The sequence below is a fragment of the Notothenia coriiceps genome, unplaced genomic scaffold (assembly GCF_000735185.1).
Source record: "Notothenia coriiceps isolate Sejong01 unplaced genomic scaffold, NC01 NC01_scaffold00024668, whole genome shotgun sequence".
Taxonomy (NCBI): domain Eukaryota; kingdom Metazoa; phylum Chordata; class Actinopteri; order Perciformes; family Nototheniidae; genus Notothenia; species Notothenia coriiceps.
In genome coordinates this window covers 3,252,128-3,267,430 of record NW_011357369.1, presented here as the reverse complement: position 1 = coordinate 3,267,430, position 15,303 = coordinate 3,252,128, and the positions used below count along the sequence as shown (strand labels likewise).

Genomic DNA, 15,303 nt, shown 5'->3' with positions numbered 1-15,303 from the left:
TGAGTGTACAGTGTGAATGAGCATGAAAGTACTCATAACCCAAGGATCAATTAAACATATCCTTTTCATTAGAGCTGCAGTAAAAGCTGCTCCGGCATTGACCCTCAAGTAACACAAGATGAAACCTCAGTTAAGAAGTCTTCGTTTTATTATTCAAATGGGTTATTAATGTTACACATCACCACAGATAGAAAACATTAGCCCATAAAAAAGGACTGCAGAATAATTAATAAGATTAATAGTATTAGGTAATATCAAGTATTTTCACAGGCAAAATGGGGGAAAGTAGTACGATAATCACCAGCACTGTAAATACAGCATGTCTGTCCGTCAAAGGCAACAGCACAGACTTGAAGCATAGTTTTAAAAAACACGCTCGTACACACACATGCAGCACAAACCAACGAGCAACATTATCTACCAGCCCCCCCTCAGAGGAGCTCCACTACAGAGTACAACTTCCATTTAACTTTCCCATCCTAGCACAACTTTACAAAATCAGTTCTTGTATCCTTCTGATGACGTGGTAAAAGTCTTCCATGTGTTTGAGTCTGTAAGCTACACTCTAAAATAAAGCACTTAATTGAAAGGAATCTCTTTTTGTATTTAGAAAAAACTGCAATGTATAAAATGATAGGTACCAAATAATGACTTACACCGTAGTATAAATACACATAAGAGGCAGGGGCGAGCAGAAAGAGCACACACTTCCTCTCGACTTGTAGATTTGAAGTTTCTTAGGGCTGCAACTACTGATTATTTTTTATCATAGGTTAATCATTTCATTATTCCATGGCTAATTATTAATCGTTTGATCCAAATTGGTAAAGAATCTAGATGTAAACCTTTAATTGATAAGCTCATTCAGGACATACTGTATGAAACAGCAGTTTGTTGTACCTACTCTCTTGTTCTGGACCTTTTGACTGCATTGCATAGACCTCATCAGCCCATGTAGTTCATCTGTAGTTTGTCGGACCATTCAAACTTTGTAATGCAAATCCAAAGCCGAAGCGAAAGTGGAGCTGACTTTGAGTTTGTTTTGAAGGTTTTGGAAGGTTCTGTCACTTTAATTAAAAAAGGGAATTTATTTGATCATAAAAAAAGACCTACCTAAAAACTCTTTCTAATAAGGCATACTTAAATAAGGGTGACGATCTCTAGAGACCCTGCAAAGGATAAGTGGGCATACATAATAGATGAAGTCTGGAGCTGTAAATATTGTAAACATTATTTAGTCTTCCTGCAGAGCTTTTCCTAAAAAAAATAAAACACATTTGCACCCCAACGAAAGATGTTTTTCAACCCTGAAGTTGCTCTTCAAAAGGAAACATTTCTTATTACCGATGTTTAAAGTATAAATAAAACATCATTAATAAAACAACATATTTGAAACCCCTTGTAAAGTATGCATGTTTAGAAAGTAGTGCCACAATCTTTGAAATGTAAACATGTGTAAACAGAGACTGCTAGCCACTACGTTGCATCCAACCGGCACCTGTGCATGTCGGTGGTGATGGCGGTCTGCACTCCTGGCTTCCCATTAGCAGTCCCTTCACCATTGTGTTTTGCCAGAGGAGCAAATGCAAAGGCCTATGGAGGGAAGAGTGTGCTCGCATGGTTTGATAAACAACCGTTAATCTCCTTAGTGCTGCTTCAGGCTCCGTGGCAGGTTTCGCACACAGCAGAGACAGACTGGCTGCCCACCTCCTTCGATTTGGGAACAATTCCCTTTCCGTTCCAACGCCTCTCATGTTTACAACAGTAATCCAGTCAGTGACGTCTGTATAGGGGTGCCCAACTGTGCGTGATCCTCCTTATGCCCACCCCTCCTCCTCCATCTCACACCCCGACCAGAAGTAACACTTCCTAAGCCGGATCTCTCTGGTGGATACTACGGACAGATTTGCATGGTGTCTAACATACATTTCCCCATTTGCTTTGTGTAATCAGAGGGGGGAAAAAAGACTGGTGGGTTGTTGCTAATACTCTTGAATCTGTGGTTGAACTTACCGTGGTCTGTCTTTTCGTATTTTATAGTTTTTCTTACAACGGGAAATTATCTGTGTGTATTGGCTGGCTAACAGCTGCACTATTTTTAGGAGAGCTAGTATAGCCTGTAGTTGTTTTGTTTTCTGAGTCTTATCCCTCCTCTCAAGGGAAACTCAATTTAGCAAATCCCAAACCGTTTATTGTGATATCTCTCTCTCAGCTGCAGCCTCTTCCACTCCTTCTTTGAATGCGTCTTAAAGGAAAACAGAGGATGTAGGTGAAGCGAGGGTTTTTAATTCTTCACCCGGCTCTCTTTGACTCCCCTGCTCTCGTCTGTTCTTTTCCCAGTCAGAGCCGTTGAGCCGGCGCTGTGGGCAGTGTGTGTGAGCAGGAGAGAAAACCAGATCCCCTGCTGGGCATGTGTGAGCTGCCAGACCTCCACCCCTGCTGCCCCTTCATTTTCAGCGTTTTCACTGAAGCTTCTGTTCAGAGTCTCTAAACCCTTTTTGTCATTTTTCAAAAGTCACTATTCGCCTGCCACATCCTACTTTGTGTCACTGTCTCTTTCAGCGGAGTCCTCTGCAGTACATAAATATGACAAAGCCGTCTTCACTATAACATCCTCTCGTTCTGCATGGCCTTGTAGTAGTGCTCCTGCTCGGCATGGCTACGGGCGGAGGGCCGGCGAGGGAGGGTGGAGGTGCGGGACAGCGACTGGTTGTGGCCGTCCATCAGTAAGTCTGGATGGGGAGGAGGGGGAAGCATGCTGGAGCAGGACGGGTGAGGAGGTGGAGGCATGGAGGACGAGGAGTGAGGTGGAGGGGGCAAAGGGGAAGAGGATGGATGCGGAGGTAGGGGCATTTGAAAGGAGGATGGGTGAGGTGGTGGGGGCATTTGAGAGGAAGATGGGTGAGGTGGTGGGGGCATTTGAGAGGTAGATGAGTGAGGATGGGGGGGAATGGGAGAAGATGATGGGGGCATTTGAGAGATAGCATGAGTGGAGGAGGGGGGGAACATGGGCAGAAGATGATGGGAGGGGTGGTGGGGGCAGCTGAGAGGACAGGTGAGGAGGCATGTGAGAGGAGGCAGGGTGAGGAAGACGAGGAAGCATCGGAGAGGAACTTGGGTGAGGAGGCGGAGGCAAAGGGGAAGAAGACGAGTGGGGAGGCGGTGGTGGTAGAGGGGACGACAGCATGTGAAGAGGGGGAGGCAGAGGGGAGGTGGAGGTGGGGAGGGGTGGGGGAGGCAGATCGGGTCCTCCCTCGGCGCTGGGTGAGGAGGAGGAGCAGTGCGATTCCTTTTTCACCGGCAGAGTCCGGTAGTCCCGGTACTGACTGACATTGTCCTGCCGCTGCAGCGCCAGGCGGTGTTTGTCCGCTGCCGTGTCGGCGGACATCATGTTTCCGCTGATGGTGTTCCTCCACTCCCACGGCTTGCCGTTAGCGGCCGACACGCGCACCACCGGGTGGTGAGGGGCGTGAGCGTCGATGGTGACGATGCTCCCGCTGCCGGCTATGCTCCCCGGGTTGCTCCCCGTGCAGCTGTCGCGATCAGACGGGATCCGGTAATAGGGCGAGTCAGAGCAGTTAGAGCCACCACCGGAGGAGGAGCCGCCTTCTGACGTCTTAGTGGATGAAGTGACCCCATGGCCCAGCTGCTTGGACATGGCTATCACCTGGAGGACAGAAAAACATGTATTGAGAATGTAGAACCACTTGTCCCAAAGTGTTTTAAAAACAGCTTTGTTCCAGCAGCTGTATAATAAATTATCAAGCTGAGTCAATGTCACAGATGCTAAGAAAGCGATGCATATTTATTTATTATACTAGTGGTTTTGAAATGGTTTTAGATGTGATGTATGTGTCATAATGGATCCCTTTTCTTTTATCTGCAAACCAAATCTATCTACAGGTACCTGAAAGGAAAAAAGATCATCTGGAAAATTGACCTCACTTTTGCATTTTCAATTTCTGGTTCCAAAGTAAAAGATGAGCTTTCATTGCTTTCAAGAGCAGCATTTTGTATTTTTCAAAACAGCTGAACGATTATGCTCAGGGGCTTTCATTGCAGTAATTATGAAAAAGGTTATAGTAACACATTCAGTATCCCTAACAGACGTTTCATTGAGATTTAACTCCAACTATAATAAGTGTTTGAATCCCAGCGTGAGTATTTTATATTGGAAACTAATCAGTGAAATTGGCTCCACACGTGTTTTGATTTGACCATCAAAATAAATCATTAGGTGTGTTGCACATGCAGCGTTTGGCAGCCATTAAATCTTCCTGTCTGGACTATATTTGTAAGAACTGGCTGCATGCCAGTAGAAATCAAAGAAGGAGAAATAACTTCTCTAAAGAATATAATTATATGATTTGCAGGCATTCATTTTCCAATTTCTTCCTCACCTGAGTGACTCTCGGCTGGCTGGGCGGCTGGTTGGGCTGGGTGCTCGGCACACGGGGGGTCGACACTGCGATCGGCCCGACCCCCGGCTCTTTCCCCCCGCCTCCATCTTGGAGTGACAGCCACTTGGCGCGGGTCTTGGCACTCTTCGGAGAGACAGGCGGCGGCCGGCTGGCCTCTTCAGGGATGTGAACGAGTGGGGGTGACACCACCATCCTGGCTCCAGTTGGTGTGGCGATGCCCTTGTTGGCTTGGACTGTGGGATAAAGAGAGGAGGGCATCTCCTGGTCCTCCTCCCCCTCATCTCCCCCGTCCCTCCTGTCCATCCCTTCCTCCTCGTCTCTTGAACTCTGGCTGCGGAGCTCCACCGACCGCTGCCTCCACTCTGTCACCAGTTGCCGAGACCTCTGGGAGTCATAGGGAACGCTGAAGGTCATGTGACGCTGCGTGGTGGGCAGCTCGTCTGAGGGTGAGATGGGGCTGTTGCCGTTTGCGACGCGGGGCAAGGTGTTACTGAATGTAACCATGGTTTCCTTGCCCATTGGACCCCGGGTTGCCAGGAGATCCACATCAGCACTCGCTCGTTTGAGGGAAGCCAACGACGCCTTCTCCCTCCTCACCTTACTGCGAGCCCCAGACCCTAGCCCCGCCCCAAGCTCCTCTCTGCTCTCAGACACCCTGGGGGTCTTCCTGTACAGCGAGTCATGACTCCGCTGGGTCAGCACCCTCAGGCCGTCCTTCTGCTGAGCTGGGGTCAGTCTCTGTAGAGAGGGAGCATCTTCCTCTGATGCTTTGAAGTTTCCCACTGCGAACACAGCCTGAGACACGGATACAGGGCGGTGGGGGGATTGGGAAAGAGGAGATAGAAATACCGAGCATGTTAGATAAAGACTGAAGCGTAAAAATGTGCTTTCTTAATCTTTTGGAGGGAAATTGTTTTATATTTCTATTAGTGGGGAGCAAATGCATGAATAGACATTTCTCCTTCTTTCTGTTGTCTAGTCTGAGTTCAACGTGATTCATTTGCTTCCCCCTCTTAAGATTTATCCTTTAATGAAAGGAGGAAACGCTCTCCCTCTTAAAATGTAAAAGACGAGAAAGAAAGAGAGTGAGAGGAGGTGGGAAGCGTGGAGAATGGAGACGACAAGTTTTCTTAAAATTAAGTGTGAAATTGTTCCAGAGAATTCTTATCGGATTATTCTTTCTCTCTCCCTTCCCTCCGAAATAGAAAAAGGCTATAAATAGATCCTATCCAAAAAAATATGCTGAAGTGCTGAAGCCACATGGAGAGGTTGTTAAAATAATAATTTGTTAGCAAATACTGTGAGAGTGTTATAATAATACAACGTGACAATTCAGCCAATGCAAAAATAACAAAAGCGCTTAATTAGAAACCAAAAAATCTATTTATATGTATTTGGTCATTACCACCTCGCTGCATGCTGTTAACTTCTCCATGGGGACAATTGACACCCCTAAATACTTCAAAACAAAAGCTGGCACTCATTTCACAAACTAAACCCTGAAATAGGAAAGATATTTCAAAACAGTCTCACTTGTAAAATGTCTCCGAACAAGTTAAAGTAGCATAAAAGGTAGCTATCTTGAAATCAGCTAAATAAATTAAGCCCTTTAAGTATTTTCCCACAGGTTTTAGTTTGATACATAAATAAATTAAGCCCTTTAAGTATTTTCCCACAGGTTTTAGTTTGATACATATTTTCACTTACCAGGTAGACTCCTACACCGGCTCCTATGAGGTATCCCACGTAGACGTCTATGGGGTGACTGCGGTGCTGAGTGATCTGTGTCAGCCCGGCGAGGCCCGCCGCCATGCAGAAAGCAAACACCAGCAACGGCTTCAGCAGCTTGGTCGTGGTGTTGATGCTGGCATTTAAATACATCTGCAGAGAAAAAAGACACGCATTAATATGCCAGCCAGATGCATGGAGACTGAGCTGGAGATGTCATTAAAAGGCATAACAACACACTGCAGTAAAACTTGACCTCAGCGATAGACTGATTTACAGTTTACAGGATTAAAATACATTTTTCATATTTGATACTTTATTATTAAAAGAACAATTAGAAATGTTGGGAAATGCACTTGCTCAAAGTTAATTGGGATGATTAATACCACTTTTATGTTTGTGTTTTAGAGGCTACAGCTAACAGCCGGTTAGCTTAGCTAAGCTTAGCATTCGCATATCGTGTGGAAGCAGGGGAAACAGCCGAAACAGCTTTCACTCTTTAAACCAAGCTAAGCTAACTGGGTCCTAACTTTCTGAGCAAAAAATAAAATAAATGTAACTTAATGTTATTCATATAACTGGGTAACATAATTTCACTTCTTTCAAATGCAACTGCACTTGTTTAAAAATGCTCTTGAAGTGACACTAAGAAAAAAAACAACAGCCTGTCTCTTATTGTTTGTGGTCCTTGAAAATTATTTTAATAATGTATGGATTGTTAGAGGCATTTTAAACTAGCTAGGGTAAACTAGGTCATTACGATGAATATTCTTTGACAGCACAGTAGAGTGGGGAAGTATAAGCAGGAGGGAAACGGGAAGGGAGACAGGATATATTCATAGATATACATTGAAATTCTCTGCATGCACACCATATTTCGATTACTTAAAGTAGCTGACAGCTGAGTGACAGAGAAGCAGGCTTGGCAAAAATATCCATTTTAACAAGCTTGTCCATCTAGTAGTGAGCTTTAAAATCCAACTTTTCCAGACGCAAGAATCTGCCAGAAGTTTGACATTTCAGTGACTTCCAATGCAATAAAATGTGTCCACTTTATCAAGCCATCTGTTTTTACTGTCAGGTTCCAGCAAATAAAAAATAAACAACCAAATGTGTGAAGAGAAGGTAGGCTATGGAAATTACTGGAAACATTTCACTCGATTGTGAAGTTTTTGATACTTAATACAATAAATACATGTTCTAATGTAATGGGAAGTGTAGAATAACACCAAAGAAAAATCATCCAAGTTAACAGACTATTAACAGCGTCTACACAGAGACAACATGATGCAACAATAGCAACCAAAACAGCTGCTTTCCATCTCTTCCTCTCCTACCTATTCCCTCTCATCAGAAATCGGTCTGGTAGGCTTTAATGAGCACACTCTGGGCTCAGTGAGGCAGCAGAGATATGGCCAGTAGCTTGAATAGCCTTTGTTAGAGGCGCGTGTGTGTGTGTGTGTGTGTGTGTGTGTGTGTGTGTGTGTGTGTGTGTGTGTGTGTGTGTGTGTGTGTGTGTGTGTGTGTGTGTGTGTGAGTGTGGGGGGGAGGAAATGACAGTGCTACTTTGCTGTACAGTTCACATACTGCTGCTGTCAGCACCAGAATACAGAATGGCACAACGCCACTACCAATATGAGCTAGGATGTAGAAGCCAACAGAAATCTGACCTTGAAAGTCAGTTCATATTCTTTTTTTAATGTATGATTTGGATGGTTTTTATCCTGAGGGTACTGTAGTCTGAAATCCGGAAATCTCTCAGTGAGTAAACAACATAATACAATTGTGATTTATGCATGAAGTGACAGTGATGTTTTTCCAGCTGGAATCCTCTGTGATGCAGGAACTCATCTTATTTGCCAGCAGCAACATTCATTAAAAATAAGTAGTTATCGTGGAAACAGATCATTTAATGGATAAACTGTCATGGAGATTTTCTAATAAAAACAACATTTAACAAATAAATGTAAATACTTTTGTATCACCGAGCATTTGTCTTACCAAAATCATATCAACACTAAATTAAGGCAACAATCCAGCTCCTAAATGGAACAATAAATATTTTCAGAGTGAGAGTTGCTGAGTGTTTTAGATATCAGCGATAGAGATAATTGCTTTCTCTTGGATTTAATGGAACGAGATGGCACTCTGAGTGCAGTCAAAAATTAATACAAAACTCTAAAGTAATGACTATTTGCAGAAATCATGAAGCGGTTACTCAAGATAATCAACAGACCCTGTTGTGAGCAGTTCTATTGACTATCTGTATATATACCTTACTACACTTGAAAACCATATCACTGTGCAGAAGGAAGCGTCGACTACTCATAGGGGAGAGACTTCTCTATTCCAGATATCTCCAACACACGGCAACTCACACCAAAACAATCTAGATGATAATAAGCACTACAGGTAAGAGGACAAATATAAATGTCTCGGTTTAAGGTGAACTGTCCCTTTAACTACTTCAAGGTTAGAGTGAATTAATGTTCATAAGAGAGACACCTCTAATTAACCACACATACACAGTCACAAACACATGCAAGCACAAAGTTAATGATGCAATTACACCAAACTCAAGGTACACAAACACAGAGGTGCTTACGGAGATATAGACAGCAGCGAAGCCAGAGAGCGTTGCATGCTGGGATGGAAATGTTTTCCTGAGGGAAAAAAGGGGCAGAGTTAGGCGTGAAAGAGTGAAGGCCGAAAGACAAAGAGAGATTTATGCCTCATATAAAAAAGCTGAGTGGATTTTTTGTGTTTATTGACTCATGAATAAACCTGAAAAAGCTGTTTGTGATGTTGACATTAAACCTGTGCCCCTGGATCTGAGCATTAATCAACATACACTTAAAACTATGGGCTTTAGTGGGAACATTAGGGGAGAGTAAATTAGTTGAGGTCAAAGTCGCTAATTTAGAGTTTAGAAAACTGAATCTGATTTAATTTGCATTACCAAGGCACTGTCATGTGTTATGAGTGTGCTTATCGTCTGTTTACCTTCTCCCACTTGTTCAGGGTTAAACCTTTGTGTATGCTAATTGTTGGGATTAGGAATTTAGTTGACATTTGTTGAAGTTTTGCTTTCTTGCTGAGAGTTAGATTCTCTGTCAGAAAGTGAATAATCCATCATAATTATCCATAACTATTCCTTTCAAGTGGACCTATCATGCTATATTTGAATAATATAGTGTAGGACCATACCTATATAAGGCATATTTATACTTTTTATTTTTCAAAATACCAAACAGATCATGCATTTTAGCCATTCCTCATTTCGCTCAATTTAACACTGTCTTTGCATCATGGGCTGATTCTGTGAGAACAGCACCATCTACAGGCCTGGCATATGTACTACAGCGTCTCCAGCGCTTTCCAACGGCAATGTCCGTGGCTGTCTCCTCCTCATTGGTGGAGTTGGCCCAATAGCCGTAGCGCCACTTCTGTGACGTCATAGAAGTGTTCAAATCTGGATCAGTCTGTATCAGATCCGTTGCAGCCCCTTTTTAAGAGATTTGGGTATGGAGGAAAATAGAGAGGGTTGTGTTTTCTGACTCTTGGTGAGTTCCCTGGAACACCGGGGACACATATTCATGTATAAAAGACGTACAAAAGTGCATTTTGCATGATAGGTCACCTTTAAGGACATTTGGAAAGCATGACGTAAATATGGGTTCTCACAAGTATGTGTGTTTATACTAGGATATCATCTTTAGCAGCTATTTAACTGAAATCGTTTCTGTCTGTTTGCAGTTATTATGCCCGTCTAAACCCAAACTAGCTGCTGAAGCGTGTTTGTTTGACCTCTGTCGGTTCATTTGACTGTTCACTGCTAAAGAGTTTATTCAATACGGTCGATTAGCCGCAGCACCTGATTTTTGTAATCTTTTGTAATCCTTTTCAAATCTAAATTAGTTGAATGACTCTTAGTCTTAGTTTGCACACTCACCCCTGCGAGATGCTGATGTGTAGAAATATACAGTATTGTTCTTTCATGAGTGAAACTAAATGTGGTTTGTAGCATTTTCTGATAAATCATATATATGTATAAGCAGAACCTCAACAGAAGGCATTAACCTACAAGATATTTGTTATATACTTTTGTGCATCAACTTGCAAACAAAGGGAACTAACATTGCTGTAGAAGCTTAAAAACTATAATCCCGTAATGAATGCACTGAATATCTGAGTGCCTTATATGTTTTATTTTCAGTTGTATCCAGGAAGGATTTTTTATTCAAGCATGTTGACACTTTCCACGTGTCCATGGATGCTGATTTAAGACGTCTACATGTATCTGTGTGTCTTACCTAGCTGACATGATGGCATACTGATCCTTCCCCAAGCAAATGTCCCGTGTGATGTAGGCATTATTGTCACATGACACTCCTGGAGCCGTGTAATTGGGCTGGCAGACGGTGAGGAAGAAAGGGGAGTGGTAACCGGTCGCTAGCTGGATGACATCTGTCACCAGGGCTGTTGCCAGGAGACCGAACACATGAACACCTGAGGGAGACGGAGATAGAGATGGTCGCCTTGGTAGATGAACAAAAAAAGCCCTTTGAGAATTCTTCACTATGAGTGGTTCACTTATGAACACCTGCTGGAAAAACGACTCGAAAATTGCTCCAACCACCTGAAGTGACACCACAAGCCTTCAGTTTGTAACGTTGAGAAGCTTTTCCGCAGACAGAGAAATTAAGCAAGGTGAATTAATTACTCTTTTCACTTCAAAGCTCAAAGTCTGCCTAAAGGTATACTTCCCGTGGAGCATTCTATCATGCCCATTTCCTTTCAAGTCACCCTTCATTTAATGCATGTAATTAGCTTTTTTCCTTCTTCTAAAAAGTGGAATCAAGGTGGGGGCTCAGCCCGTTAAATGGAAGAGTTTACCAGAGCCAAAACTGATATCCACCTTAAAAACAACAGCATTCATTCTCTAACTACCCTCAGCAGGTTGTTCATTAAAGTGTTTTGTAAGCCTAAAGGAGCAGATGTAAACTACACATGGAGACAAGTTCCCTCTTATCTTACTTTGAAGTATTAGTCCTCTGTATCATTCGACAAATGCTTCACTTCAGTGCCTGTGTTGAATTATGTGATTTAGATAGCATGTGCAGAATATGCTTTGTGGCAAACCATGTCTAGCAACCACCATATGTCGAAGTTTCCCTGAGCAAAAAAACGTTACCCTTACATTTGTCTTTGATCATAAGGTAAAAACAAAAGTTAAACTGAAAAATAAAAATAAATAAACCTTACAAAGAGGCAAATTGAATTAAAATCGAGCCTGACATGGCAACACTGTCACACTTAGTAACTGATTGACTTAAATACACCGCATCAGCAAGCACTTCAATGAGGTGCTTGTTTTGGATCATGTAATTCAAATGCTTTATATATGCATTCATTACCAACAGAATCCGATGCTTCTATGGGGAAACAAATATTTTTTTGACAAACCACGCGGTTAATGAGACCCTTTAAAAAGTGGCCCTGCACAACAACTATTTCTACGTCCATACCAACAACCATGTATCCCCCCAAAAGCTCCTAAAAGGATTGCTAGGAGTTGGACGTACCGACAAAGCGCACGGTTCTGCGTAGGAAGGAGTTGAAGCTGCAGCCTCCAGCGTTGATGCTGCTCTCCGACTTGGGACATGTCTTCAGTTTGGACTGCAGACAGTACGTTAGGCCCTCCCCCATCATGATCTACAAACAGAAAGGAAAGGGAAAAGAAGTTAAAAAGTGGGGGGAAAGTACATTTCTGTTGTGTAGTAGGCACAGAGAGAAAAATATGAAAAAAGAACAAAAAGAACGAGACAAAAAGAGGAAATAATCAAATAGGAAAACGGGTAAAAGTGCTATTAATGTCAAAAATCCATTTGTGTGATTGTGATCTACTGTGAGAGAGAGCTGTGGAGGGAGAATGGAGGTGAGGTGCTATCGAATTGTGATCACTTCCAATCTGAGTGATAGATGAGTGTTGGAGAGCTCTGCTCGTTTCCATGCTGCTGATGGATTAGCAGTGTGTGTGTCAGTGTGTGTGTATTGATTGGGGGGGCCTCGGCAGTGTTTGATGGTGTGTATTGGCATGTCAGGTGTGTATTTATCAATGAGGCCATTGATTCGGCATTTCTGAGGGGAGATTGAATTTGCTTAGCGCGTGTTGGAGAAGCTTTGCCTTTGCATATTTGCTTCTGTGTGTGATGAACTCACAAACAAACATCCAAACCCCGAGACATTTTAGATCACTGAATATCTGAGACAAAATGAATCCTTCCCGCACCAATACGGGAGTGTTTTTTTGCTCTTATAAGGCTTCACTTAACAACATGTTTACATGAACGTTGGATCAAATGTGAAAAAAACCAGCAGGGAGTTATTACTCTACAAGATTTTCAGCTTTTGGTGGTACAGACTGAAAATTCTGCTTTTATTAGTCCGTTTTCTAGCAGTGAGAAAATGTGATAATCCAAATAAACGCTGCCTGCAAAGCAACATATTACAATGTCAGTGATAGTTGTTAAAATAGTTACACAAAGCCAGCTAAAGAAAACAATGGCCGCAACTACACTGTAGCTACTGTGCATATGTACAACCCTTGAAGCTTGAAGATATTTCTCTATGGAGTTAGTGGAGACCAAAAATGAGCTAAAAGGATTATTATTCTTCTAGCTCAATTTGTGTTCATCTCAAGGATCAAGAAGAAGCTACACTGAACACAAATATAAACGCAACACTTTTTTTTTCGCTCCCGTTTTTCATCAGATGAACTCAAAGATCTAAAACATTTTCTATATACACAACATAACCATTTCTCTCAAATATTGTTCACAAATCTGAAATAATCTGTGATAGTGAGCACTTCTCCTTTGCCGAGATAATCCATCCCACCTCACAGGTGTGGCATATCAAGATGCTGATTAGACAGCATGATTATTGCACAGGTGTGCCTTAGGCTGAACCACAATAAAAGGCCACTCTGAAACGTGCAGTTTTGCTTTATTGGGGGGGTCTGGGGGGTCCGAAAACCAGTCCGGTTTAACCCTACTTAAGAGTGAACTCGCAAGTGCACTCTCCTGTCGAGACGACCTTTTGCTGACGCCTTTTTAACGAGGTTGGTGGCTTCTAGTGTGTTTCGGAAGTCAAACATTCCGCACCCTCTTCGAAAAGGCGTCTGTCTCTTTAATTCGTTCCTTCAAATTACTGCCGCCGTGAGTTTCGAGGTTTCGCCACGGATTTCCATATGAGGGCACCATCGTCAAGCCATAGTACGGTTAAGGAAAGTTAGTGGGAAGTAAATTACGTACAATTAATTTCGAAAAACAGGAAGAAGATTTTTCACCTTAGTTCCCCCACCCCGAGTCGGGCAAATTTACCTTCTAAATGGTCTCGGTCTCTCTGACTATAGGTGGAATCTTTTGTTGTCGCTAAGTAAGAAGATTAGCAGGGAGTCGTTCACAACACGCTATTCCAAAACATTCGGACTTCCTCGCCTCCTACATTTGATGTGTACCTCTGTTCAGGGGAATAGAATGAAACTTCATACATCAGGAGACATAGTAAGCTGTTTACGGCAAGTGCAAGTCACGGACCAAACTTAATACCTAATCTATCGTACACGTTTATACGAACACCGTTTCGGTACAGATCGTTAGGGTGGTATACAGCTTCAAAGGGACTCGTTTTTTTTTTGCACATGGCGAATGTAAAACAGAAACGTAGGTATATGTCCCCCTGTTTGTTCTTCCAATTCTCCGCTTTTTATTTTTATTTACTTGGAATGTTTAACTCGTTTACTTAATTTAGCTCGGACTGTACGTTGGTGACAGCAATGTCCACTCATCTCGACTCTCGCTCTTCATGCTGCGCGCTAGTCTCGTCTCGCTCGCAGTTACCTCCACGAACAAACCTAGTACATTAAAGTTTACGAACCATATATACTAAGTAATGGTTGTTTAGGCTACGAACGATACCCTTTGTCTTATAAAAACCTGTTTGGGTGCCCGCAATTACTCTGGGAAATTTTTCACCGGCGACGTGTTGTTTGATAAAGCATGCAGGTAATGGTCCCTTGTTGCGCTCCATCGTGGGGTCTTCCCGCGCTTTCTCCTCACGCCTCTCCACTCGCATGCTGTTTCCGCGGTGCCACGACGCATCTTCCCTCCACTTCGACGTCGGAGGTCGCACTACGACGAGAGCGCTGAAACCCTGTACAGAAGCAAACCTGACGTCTGTCATTCAAGAATCCGGGAGGGGGTAGGTACTAGATGTTTGTCTTTCCTTTCCCTTTTTCTATATATATATACCCCTTTCATGACAGACAACACATCATCCGTCGTCTCTCTTTTATGCTTTTTTCTTTTTTCTTGCTCTGGTTTTTCTCCTTTATTAGTTTATCTTTTCCATTTCACGATATTCAACGTTTTTCAAGGTAAACACACTACACTAGATGACACTCTCTCTAGACACCTCCACTCTTACCTCACTACCCACGATAGCTTAACGCACTAGGTGAAGGTTAGACTCACTATTCTACCTCACAACCCTTCTCGAGACGAGCAAAGGTCACGACGAACTACCTAATGTCACACACACAGTCACACACACATAACTAAACCCCCCCGGAGCCGCCCACAAACTACACCACATAACCGTAACAGTCCACACATAATAGTTACTCCGGTAACTAAGCCGTCAAAGACTCCCTTACTTAACGAATCGCGCACAACCTCTTCGATGGAAACCGTATAAACGAAGACCACACTACTTGAGTGTTCTGTTTGTAGGTTTGGGGCCTGTAAAATCTAGTGACTTATAGACTCTGTCTTTAACTAGTAGGACGTGGGTTAATGACCTCACAAAAAAACCGCCAATATTTCGAATGAATTGTTGGTAACAATGTACTTGCAACTGTTTACACTTTTTTTGGTCGTTCCCTCAATAATGCAGATGTTTCTAAAGCTCAAACAACCACCATGTCTCGACTTATTTAGGACAGAAATAATCAGGCCAAAAGATACGTCACTTTTTTCCCTAATTAGGTTTATTTTGCGACGGACGTTATCCGTTGTATAAATGTTAGGCGCAGTCACTCATCCAACAATTTTATCAATGTGTTTCGGTCGATTTTCTTTTGTAGTACGGC

General features: G+C 42.8%; 1 protein-coding gene across 1 annotated transcript; it reads right to left on the bottom strand.

Moving 5' to 3' along the window:
* Window positions 1-139: 139 nt before the first annotated feature.
* Window positions 140-14,396, bottom strand: LOC104955686 (lipid phosphate phosphatase-related protein type 3-like). The gene is given in 8 exon segments (XM_010783072.1): window positions 140-2,967; window positions 2,969-3,667; window positions 4,401-5,216; window positions 6,129-6,302; window positions 8,755-8,812; window positions 10,463-10,658; window positions 11,735-11,864; window positions 14,172-14,396. Coding segments are annotated over 8 exon segments (2,661 nt in total). The 3' UTR covers window positions 140-2,604.
* Between the last annotated feature and the right edge of the window lie 907 nt (window positions 14,397-15,303).